General features: G+C 43.3%; 1 protein-coding gene across 1 annotated transcript; it reads right to left on the minus strand.

The window, feature by feature from the left end:
• Positions 1 to 348: 348 nt before the first annotated feature.
• prph2b (peripherin 2b (retinal degeneration, slow)) lies at positions 349 to 4,668 on the minus strand. Its single transcript, XM_085369617.1, has 3 exons — positions 4,088 to 4,668; positions 2,143 to 2,389; positions 349 to 549 (listed from the first exon to the last, which is right to left on the minus strand). The coding sequence occupies exons 1-3, from the start codon at positions 4,666 to 4,668 to the stop codon at positions 349 to 351; spliced, it is 1,029 nt and encodes a 342-aa protein (XP_085225743.1).
• Between the last annotated feature and the right edge of the window lie 6,983 nt (positions 4,669 to 11,651).

An 11,651-nucleotide genomic window follows, 5' to 3' on the forward strand; every position in this document is an offset into this window, starting at 1 on the left:
TGCTCCCTGCTGGACAAACACGGAACTGCAACACTCAGACACATTGGTGGGAATAGACTCACTGGGACCCGATGCTGTCTGATGGTCTAACCACCGCCTGACAGGAACTGCTACTCTGAAAGGGGTGATGATGTTTTAATTACAGGAGCACGTTCCTCTTTTTTAAAAATAAACTCTGTTTAACATATTTACAGAAAATATCGACATTCACAGGAACTTCAAATGTTCACATTAATGTGCATGTGTGGCTTATATACAGTTCTTTTCTCCCTCTTATGGGGGGAGAGATGGCATTTGAGGGGGGTGAAGAGAAGGGGAGACATCAGTCCTCTGTGGTGGGTTTGGCTATCAGGTGTTGGCCTCTGGAGCATCTCCGCCTTCCACCTGGTTGGTCCTCCCAAGGGTCTTCAATTTGGTGAGCAGATCGCTGAACGTCTCCTTGACGCCCTTCTCGAGCAGCCAGCCCTCACTCTCACACTCGGGGTTCTCCGGCTCTGCCATCGTCTCAAGCGCTGTGCTCAAGTACTTCAGCCCTGCCATGTCCACAGACTGACATAGACACACACAGCTCACATTTATGGCAAATCCAGGAAAAACCCATCCAGCCAAGTACATGTAATATTTTATGACCTCATCATTTTAAGGTGAATCTCTGGTTCTGACCGAGTTTTAAATCCCTACAGTCCCCCCAGAGAACATTGTGGTGACAGGAATGTTGTTTGTGGTCATTTTTAGTTGGTATTAGTAGTTTTGTTTTGTGCTCATTTAACAGACTCTGTCAAAAGAAATGTGAAATTTTCTGTTAGAAGGCTTCAGTACAATTTTGGGCCCTTTTATTTTCTTTAGCAGCACCCTAACGACAATTACACATTATTGTTTGCTTTGTTCAGAGAACAGCGTGAGAGCCTCCGAGTGGCAAATGGCAATATCATGAGCATACAGTCACACTCTGCTTTATTAAGATCATAGACCGAATTGCAAACTACAGAGAGCCTGGTACTGAACCCCGAGGCTCGCCCTTTAAACTGAGGAGTGAGGAAAAACTGAGTTCAGGATGTTGTTTTTTTAACTTAAGCCTTTCAGGTCAAACATGTTGTTTTGACCCAGATTCCAACTCACTTCTCCCTCTCAGGAAGTGTCCCTCATCCTTATTTTCCCAGAATGCAACCTGCTGTTTCTGTGGACAGATTAACCCCCCAGAAATAGCTCCTTATCCTCAGTGAGCCTGACCACCACTTAATGTGACATTTCACCAGATGATCCACCTCAGGTCCTGAGTCACGTATGAGCACAACAGAAATCACACAGTCACAGCCACAACAGAAACAGTCATGCAGAGAATGTGTGCGTTTTCATGATGCAGTTGGAGTCGCACAGAGAATTTAAACAAAAACGGCCTTTTTAAATGGTGTGTGCCGTGTCGTGATACAGCAGCCGCTCAGGAACATCAGTACTAATGCTAATCCCACACCAATCAGTTATTCTGTTAACCTGCTCACTCCGCTGAATTTACTGCAGGGGTGCTGCTGCAATGATCTCGTTCTAAATCACAAGATTAGGAAGAGAACTTGGAGCCTGGATTCACCCGAGAGAGAAAGTCAAAGACTTAAGCCTGTTCACTTTGAACAAATGAGTTAAAAACAGCACCAAACACACATTCACTGATTTTTTTTCCATTGCTTTTTCAAACAAAGCACCCGGCTTTAGAACAGCCACATGCCCGGTTTCTCCTGTACAATGTGAAGCTTTCATTAGAGCAGAAGGTAAATAAAGTGAAACTAACAAATCTGAGATGCACTGACAAGTTTGACATTAAAACAACAGAAGATATGCTTAGGTTTCAGCCTTTCATTGGCTGCTTATTGAAATAATTTGTCAGACTAGATTTGATATGTTAGATGAGCAGAAGAGCAGCTGGAAACTGCTAATAAACTGTAGAGCAACGCTTTTTATTTCTGGGTCTCACGCGCCATCACAGCTTCTCAGACATTTGCAGATGGAGTATGTCACAGGACCAGGCTAGCTGTTTCCATTCAATTTTAGTCGTTATGTTGCAGCTTCAGATTTTCTAAGCTGAACATCTGAATCAAAGAGATGTCTGTTTGGCTGATTGGCTGCAGTGGAATGTGGGTGGGGTCTTACCTCCAGGATGATGGCAAAGAGGACAAAAACACCAATGCTGCTCATCAGGCTGCTGTAATAGGAGAAGAGGGCCTCAAGGCAGCCCCGGGTCCAGATGTTGAGCTCCTCTGTGCGGTGGTCATAGTCGTAATGAGCAGAGTTATTGGTCAGGTGGTGCTGGATGCAGGGCCGGGGGGACCCGGGGTTACAGCAGCTGAATGGGACGCTGTCCATCAGATACTTCCCCTCCACGTTACTGAGGACTCGACTGCAGGCCAAACACAGGTCAGAGGTCAAACAAAGCCAGCCTGGGGACTGAGGAGAGATTAGCGACAACCCCCCCATTGCTCTGGAAATGGGTTAGTTAAATCTATGCTGAAATGAATGAACGGTTGCAGCACAGGTGACTCAAGACAAAAGTAAGCTAATAGGAACTATACGTTACTACAGAGACTAAACCAAAGATCAATAAAATACGGCAAGAAGTCGACCAATTTTCCTGAGTTCCTGAACTTTCAGAGAGGGCAACCCTATGAGCAAGAACCATGTGGAGGTGAAACACTCACTGGCCACTGTGGAGGAAGGCCTCCATAACAGTTATGTTTGCAAGGCAAGGCTGTTTGCATGGAAAGTAAGAATTTCAGAAGAAGCATAACTGAGCAGAACATCAGAGCCATAACTGAGAGGACCGTCAGCATACAGCTGCACTCTGCTTTAATAAGATTATTCACTGTGATGGAAAACTGTTGAGGACCAGGCACTGAATGCTGCAGAGGAAATGTCTCTTATGGCAGCCTTCCGCTCAATTTAAGTGGAAGTAAAGCCACGCAAATGTTTCATGACAACAGTGAAACTCACTACAGTCTGCACCTCTGGATGATTTATCTGCTCTCCAAATCTGAAAACTGGTTTGCCCTTTTGGAGGAAGGTCATTAAGAAGAAAATAAACTCTCCCTTTTCCTGTCACGTTTAAACTTGTTAGATTATCTTGGAGGGTGATGTCAAATTTAACCAATATGTTAAAAATATTGGTAAATTTGTCTATGGATGGTACTACCAGATGTGATCAAATTATCTGATAAAAATCATCATTAAACGTTGCAGTTTTAGACTCAAAGTGAGAAAAGTAGAGTAGAGTACAAAATAGTCCATTAGACGTTTTAGTCAATCGGAAACCTTCTTATGGCAAGAGCATACAATATAATTTATATCCCACAATTCAACTCAGCAGAGACACTGATGGAGAATAAGACTGCTTCGTTCAAATATGAAGAACAGCGACATGTAAAGTTTTCACTTTGTCAGATGCAGTATGTTATTTAACTTGTTAATTGGTACAAGCTGTGGGTATGGCTTTAAGTTGGATCAATTATATTAGAGAGAAAAAAATAATCTCTTTTAAACACATTAGAACAGAAAACAAAATAGTTACAGGTTTGCCACTATTTCAGAGCTGCAGCCAATCAGACGTGTTCATTTCTGATCAGAAGCTGTTTCTTTAATGTCCGCTTTGCTGTGTTTAAGGATCAAGTGACAGATTAGAGTCTCAGAGGAGACGCCCCGCACGAAGCTCCTAAACGTTGACTTTTACCTCCTTAAGACCTCTCTGATCCTCTGCTGAGCCCAATGTTTAATTCATCTGAGAAACTAATGAATAAAACCTGAGAAATTTAATTTAGAAATATCTGAGGTGCTCAGTTCAACGAGGAGCTGCTGATCAGACTTGTGTCGTGATCCCAGAGACACTTTTCCCGAGGCTGCTGCTTTGTTAAAAATTGATGAGTTTGATTAAAATATAGAGGAATATTCAGATGGACAATTTCTATAGAATAATTATGGATTCATCTAATAGAATCAGGTGCCAGCTCTGTGTGTAAATTCTTAAACAGCAGATACATTATCCAACAACATCGATAACTTTTCAATAATGGCTCCACGTGACCGGCCACCCCGCTCAGATACTCACTCTTTGACCACATCGTTGCTCATGTCCAGGTAGCGGTTGCTGATCCACTGAACCTCAAACCAATCCCTGAAATTGTTGTTCCCGCAGCAGTGGAACTCGATCTGCGTCATGTCCAGCGTCCTCTTCATGAAGCAGCGCCCTGGAGTGTCCGTGTCCTTGTAAAACCGGATGGCGTAACTCAGGCCCTCGGCCAGTGTCAGGTATACGGAGAACTGCATAAGGAAGCAGAGCAGCGACACGAGTACCAGCAACACGTTGAAGCCGCAGCACAGCAGCAAATATGTCTTCAACATCGGCTTCCATTTGGAGAACTTGATGGGATCCAGAGAGTCATGGCACACCTTCCCTCCAAAGGCATTAAGGCCGCAAGCCAGCAATCCCACCAGGATCAGCAAGTTGGGCACCAGGTGGCTCTCGTTGTTGTCCATCATCTCACTTCTCTTCCGCAGCTCAATCTTGAAGAAGATGCCGAGGCTGAAGATGAGGATCCCTGCGATGACTGAAAACCAGTAGAGCATCCATAGACCCTGAGCCAGCTTGACCCGCTTCTGCAGGTTGAACTTCACCGGCATGAAAGGCATTTTAGCAACTCTGAGAATTCAAACAGACACTGAGGGTCAGGATTCAATAAGAAGCAGCTGCAGTTCAGACTCAGATTCAGAGCTTTACTCGTGAAAAAACAACATCTACTGGTTTCAGGCCCATAATGCTGAGCTGCAAGGGGGCCAACAGTCCATGTTACTGAGGGAGCAGAGGAGTCCACCATCAAACACTGCACAATATTCACACAGACCAAGTGAGTATTTCCTGCAGGATGTATGGAGGTGTGAATGCGAGCGTGCGGCAGCTCGTCATCCTAAAGCCTCCTGAGCTCATTATCAGCAGATCAGCTGCTGCCTCTAATCCCTCCTCTAACTCCTAATTGGTTTGATGTTAAGCAGCTGCTTCCTCCTCACTGTCACAAGCTTCACTGAGCAGAGTTCACCTGCCTCACCTCAGGGCAGGGTAGTCTCAGTAAGCAGTCCAACAAACCTCCTGTGAGCAGGAGCCTGAACTCTGTTTAGTGAGAAAACTTGTATCTCCGTGGTAAAAGATGCTGTGCACATGCACTGAGCAGGTTACATTTGAGAGAACTTGAAAACCCAGAGACCCAGGGGAGCTTACTGTGCAGGTACACAGAGAGTTAGGCCATCTCACAGAGATCCCAAAGCAGAGACCGAATACAACAGAGCACTTCCCGATCTGAAGTCAGGCAGTGATTTTACTAGTTTTTAAACTATCAAGGCTTACCAGTCAGACTGTTTATCTAGACTCCACACCTTCGTGTGATGTCCACGATGCTCTCATACCTGCAGAAGTGAATGCTGAAGGCTGAGGATGCATTTGCAAAGTATTGTAAAGAGAAACCATCAAACACAGCACAGCTGCCTCTCTGAGTGACCGCTACTGTAATAGAGTGAATTGTTGCCCCCCCAGTGGTAAAATACAGAAGTGCCTGTTACAGGGCTAGTTCTTGGTTGACCAATATATAACAACAAAAAAGGGTAGTTTCTGCACCGCTAAGAAACAACAAGTTAGTGTGTGATGTCCTGCTGTTCAATAAAGGCACCTATCCACGTCCTTCTGTCCTGATCTTTTCAAGAGCCTAATCCAGAATATCACAACTGGCGACAAGGATTCTAAAGATTTCCACAGCGTGACAGAGGCTGTAGAAGGGCTGTGTTCACATGTAAAGAAAAATACAAACCAAGACGTTTTCTTCACGGCTGCAGCGAAACAGCTTTTGGTGAGCTAACATGGCGATGCATGTGGGTCGTGTTGAAGAGTATAATGAATCGAAGGAAGATTTTGAGTCATATTTGGAGCGGTTGGAGCAATGGATGTTGGCAAATGATGTTTCCGATGAGAAGAAAGTGTGCACGTTTCTCTCTGTGATCGGAGCAGATACATACAGGCTGCTAAAGACTCTTGTGTCTCCGAGGGTACCGAGTACCATGGGATATGCAGCACTGACTGGAGCGTTAAGTGCGCATTATAAGCCGACTCCAGTGGTGATAGCTGAGCGTTTTCGTTTTCAGAAACGTAACCAGAAAGAAGGGGAGGCAGTTTCTGACTATGTTGTCGCTCTGAGGCAGTTGTCAGCCACATGTGATTTTGGTCAATATTTGGATGAGGCCCTGAGGGATCGTTTTGTTAGTGGGCTGCGTTCTGATGCTGTGCAGCGCAAGCTACTATCGGAAAAAGATCTTACATTTCCACGTGCATGTGAGATTGCCGTATCCATGGAACTCGCTTCGAAAAATACGATGGAGTTCTCAGGACGCCAGGACCCTCACCATGTAAATGCCTTGACAAATGCTCCAAATTTTTTCCAACAAAGGATGGAAAGGACAGAACAGGCAAGAGGGCAATAACAAGCCAAAGAACTGGAAGGGACCTAAAAAAGACACAGGAATGAAGCAACCATGTTATCGTTGTGGTGGAAAGCATTCAGCACGTGAGTGCAAATTTAAGAGTGAAAAGTGTCATGTTTGTGCAAAAATAGGACACACTGCACGTGCTTGCAGGAATAAAAAATTCAGTCAGCAAACTCAGTATTTGGAAACTGAGGATGAATGCTCAAGTAGGAATGATGAAGCTGAACTTTTTGGAGTTTATTCAATGTACTCCATCACCTCCAGTGAGAAGGGATACACAGTGGATGTTGCGCTTGGGAGCAAGAACACCACCATGCTGCTGGATACAGGATCAGCAGTGTCGGTAGTATCAGACAAGTATTATCAGATACATCTCACTCATTTCCCTATAAAACCAGCCAGTGGGCTAAAGCTCAAGTCCTTCTCAGGCCAACACATTGCTGTGCGTGGATATATTATGTTACCAGTACAGTATGGGACTCAAAACATCACCCTACCACTGATCGTTGTTCAGGGAGACAGACCAGCTCTGATTGGACGAAACTGGTTAAAGAAACTACAGCTGAACTGGAAACAGATTTTCACAGTACACAAGGTACTGGTGCAGAAAGAAGCAAAGCCAGGAGTACTAGAAGTGATTCAGCGCCATCAGGCAGTGTTTTCGGATGACCAAGGCTGCATAAAGAGATTTAAAGCTAGAATCCACACTAAACCAAACACTGCACCAATTTTCTGTAAAGCTCGCCCAGTTCCTTATGCACTAAAAGAAGCTGTGGAAAAGGAGCTGGACAGATTGGAAAAGGTGAAGGTTATTTCAAAGGTTGAGAAAAGTGAGTGGGCATCCCCTATTGTTACTGTGCCAAAAGCAGACAAAACAATTAGGATATGTGGTGACTACAAAGTCAGTGTCAACCAGTGTGTTGAAGAGGAAAGATATCCACTTCCAAATACTGAAGATTTGTTTGCTACTTTAGCTGGAGGAACATCCTTCAGTAAACTTGACCTTTCTCATGCCTATCAGCAGCTACAGTTAGATGAAGAATCAGAGAAGTATCTGGGCATCAAATTTCAAATTCAAATTTTATTTGTCACGTACACAGTCATACACAGTATGATATGTAGTGAAATGCTTGGACAACTGCTCGTGACCTAAAGAAAACAAAAAAAGGAAAAGGCTATGAATAAGATAGGAAATAAATATGAAAAATTAAAAAGGGTAAATTTAACTAGGAAGGAATAAAATATAAATTAAGGTTAAAAAGGAAATAACTGTACAACACAAATTAGAATGAAGGGTAAATTTAACTGGGAAAGAATAAGATAAAATATATAAATTAAAGTTGAAAATAAAATAACTGTACAACAAAATACACAATATAGAACTATATAAGAATGTATGAAGAAATATAAATAAATATATACACAATAACAGCAGTTGTACAAGTATTAACTGGAAATGAAGAATATAATGTCCAGTGTTGTGCAATCCACATTATGTCTTCTGCAGTGCAAATATGCTTAAACACACACAAAGGTCTCTATAAGTACAATCGCCTCAGCTATGGTGTTTCCAGTGCTCCGGCTCTTTTCCAGTCTGTGATGGATCAAATCCTTCAGGGGATGGAGCATGTCACCTGCTTTTTGGATGACATCCTCATCACTGCTTCATCTGAAAGGGATCATTTGAAGAGGTTGGAGGAAGTACTCACACGTCTGGAGAAGCATGGTGTCAGAGTGAAGCTTTCCAAGTGCCACTTTCTTCAGAGCAGTGTGGAGTACCTGGGACATCGTATTGACAGGGATGGACTGCATCCTTTAGAGGAAAAGGTAGCAGCCATAGCAAATGCACCAGAACCAACAAACGTCACTGAACTGAAGTCCTTTCTTGGTCTTCTAAATTACTACAGTCGATTTTTGGAAAATCCATCCACCATTCTTCAGCCTTTGCATAACCTGTTGAGAAAAGATGCTACCGTAAATGGATTTGGACCATGGAATGTGCAAAAGCATTCAGGGATGCAAAAAGTCTACTGCTGCAGAACAAAGTGTTGGTGCACTACAGCACAAATCTGCCATTGAAGTTAGCCTGCAATGCATCACCTTATGGATTGGGCGCAGTCATCTCTCATGTCATGGAAAATGGAGAGGAAAGGCCTGTGGCTTTTGCATCAAGAACATTAACTGAAGCTGAGCAAAAGTATGCCCAGATAGAAAAAGAGGCCCTTGCCATAAGTTTTGGAGTAAAGAAATTCCATAAATATCTGTATGGAAGGAAATTCACCCTCATAACAGATCATAAGCCACTGCTGGCTATACTAGGGCCAAAGTCAGCTGTCCCAACACTCGCTGCACTAAGAATGCAACGCTGGGCTCTTATCCTAATGGCATACAACTATGACATTGAATATAGAAGATCAGCTGAACATGCTAATGCAGATGCATTGTCACGTCTACCTCGGAATACGCCAGAAAACATTGCCGAGGAGGGAAGTATCTTCTATTTCTCACATGTGGAAGAGCTACCAATAGTAGCTAAAGACATTGAGAGAGCAACCATGAAGGATCCAATCCTCAGCAAGGTCTGGAGCTACACCGTGGAGTTAAATGGGATCAGACACACAGCTGTTCCTGCCTATCATCCTGCATCAAACGGGGCAGCAGAGAGGTCAGTACAAATCCTGAAACGATCCCTGATGAAAAATGTGCTGGAAGCAGATGGTAAGGCCACATTGCCACTCAGTCATCGTTTGGCAAACTTCCTTATCATGTATCGCAGTACACCGCACACTGTGACGGGTCGTACACCAGCAGAGTTGTTCCTGAAACATCAGATCCGGACTCGCTTCAGCCTGCTGAAACCTGAACTAAGCAGACACATTGAACAGAAACAGTCTGAGCAGAAGCGACACCATGATTACAAAACCCAACCTGTTCGTGTTTTTTCGGAGGGAGACGCTGTGGGTATCCGAAACTTCAGGGGGGGGGGAAACAAAATGGACTCAGGGAACAGTTCTGAAGAAAATGGGAAGTGTTACTTACCTGATACAAGAGGGACAGAGAACACGCACAATACATGTGGACCACCTGTTACCATGGAGACAGACTGTGGAGAAACCCCCAGTTATATTTTCACCGGTTTCAGAGGGACGGCCAGAAGTGATTATGGACAGTGTTGTTCCAGAGATACCACCAAGTCCACCTGGGATTTTAACATCACACCCCTTACCTCCTGAACCACCTAAACAGACAACCGATGAACCACCAGTATCCACCCTAGAAACCACCCAAAGCCCATCTGTGGAACGCAGATACCCAGAGAGACGCAGAGTTCCCCCAAAGAGACTGAATCTTTGAAAATGTAGAGTTATGTTTTAGTTATTTACTGCCAGTTATTTTAGAAGTGAAGAGTTAATAATGGAAGTAATGGCTACATTTATTCATTGTTCGTAAGGGCCACAGAATATTTCTTTATGGTGGGGGCAGTGAAATACATTCTTTAAAGGGTTGCTTATTTCAATTACAAATCTAAAAGGGGAGGAATGTAATAGAGTGAATTGTTGCCCCCAAGTGGTAAAATACAGAAGTGCCTGTTACAGGGCTAGTTCTTGGTTGACCAATATATAACAACAAAAAAGGGTAGTTTCTGCACCGCTAAGAAACAACAAGTTAGTGTGTGATGTCCTGCTGTTCAATAAAGGCACCTATCCACGTCCTTCTGTCCTGATCTTTTCAAGAGCCTAATCCAGAATATCACAGCTACAATGATCGCTTTAAACGCTGCACAATTCCCTGATGATGATAGTAAACTAAAATTGCTTCATGACTGGTGATATAAGATTTTTTAGTTTGTGTTATGTTTATTTGTAGCTTCATTTAAAGGAAGAAGAGCTTGTGAATTGGAACCAACACAGGAAGAGAGATTGAAGCCATATGTGTAGAGGAATGCGGTGACATACGACACTTCCTCCTGTTTTAACAGACAAGCTGTCGCTCTCTCTCTCTCTCTCTCTCTCCTTTTATGGGAATGTCTGAATTTCTATACATACCAAGTTATCTCCTGTTTCAGCTGACAAGCGAACAGTCTCTCCTTTTATGGAAATGTTTTATATTCTGAACATGCCACTCCTACTTCCTTGAAAACTTGCTTAAGTATAAAGAAAGAAAGCTCTGAAAGCCCTGGGCGGTCTTTCCTCTCTGTCACATCTGTCCTGCACACATTGCTGCAGGATGGATCGGGCGATGAGGGGGGATCGTCCATGTATGCATGAAAAAGATATCTTGAGTTTGAGTTTCTTTGCCTTCTAGCAACTTTCTCTTCACATTTTCTTGGTCCTCAGAGCCGGATAGGAAGCATCGGCCGCTGTATTCTGGCATCGTGGAGATCTTGCACTGAAGTCTGTCGACAGCCTCTTCGGAGTGAAAGTCCAGAGACGTGAAATTCGGGTTCTGGCCAGTGTCATTAAGTGGTCCACGACGCTGGGATCCAGTGGCTGACTTTCAACATAGCCAGAGAATCTTGGGAAGGTAAAGAAACCACTCACTTACACTCGCGTAAAACGAACCTAGGTCTTATCCGAAAGGATGTAATTAGTCTAATCCACTGCACGGATTTTCAAAATAAAAGCTTAAGGACCAATCCGCCGAAAGGATTTTAAATTGGGAATTTTTAGGTCGCTGAAAAGGTCTGCGCGACTGTGTAAATTTCTGTGTAAATGTTTGTGTTTTCTGTGTGTTGAGAGTGAATTGATTTGAACAGCACAATACGCTGCTGAATCACTCTCATTGTTATTGTCATTTTATTTCCTGTCAGTAGCTGAAGTACTGGTGACAAAAGAGAACAGTTGAGTTCCGCCTCATAAAACTGACACCGCTCCACCAAATAGAGTGGAGTAGAAGGGCGTAGTCAGTAACCACTCCTAAGTCTAATAAACTCTGTATATTTTATATATTTTATTATTATTATTATTTTTTTTTTTTTTTTACTATTTAATTTGTAAAAATGTGTATACACACACACACACACACACACACACACACACACACACACACACACACACACACACGTAGGAAAATATTTAGTATACACATCCAGAAATGCATACACTATTATATATTGTACATATATTTATTAGTTTCAGGTTGGCCAT

This window comes from Diplotaxodon limnothrissa, linkage group LG13 (genome assembly GCF_057381915.1).
Source record: "Diplotaxodon limnothrissa isolate DT_005_m linkage group LG13, D_limnothrissa_male_GT1.1, whole genome shotgun sequence".
Lineage (NCBI taxonomy): Eukaryota > Metazoa > Chordata > Actinopteri > Cichliformes > Cichlidae > Diplotaxodon > Diplotaxodon limnothrissa.

Coding starts and splice junctions, on each gene's coding strand:
- prph2b (XM_085369617.1), bottom strand. CDS start 4,668: ATGCCTTTCATGCCGGTGAAGTTCAACCTGCAGAAGCGGGTCAAGCTG. Junction 2,390..4,087: donor AGCAACGATGTGGTCAAAGA/GTGAGTATCTGA, acceptor TTTGGCCTGCAG/TCGAGTCCTCAGTAACGTGG. Junction 550..2,142: donor TCTTTGCCATCATCCTGGAG/GTAAGACCCCAC, acceptor TGTCTATGTCAG/TCTGTGGACATGGCAGGGCT.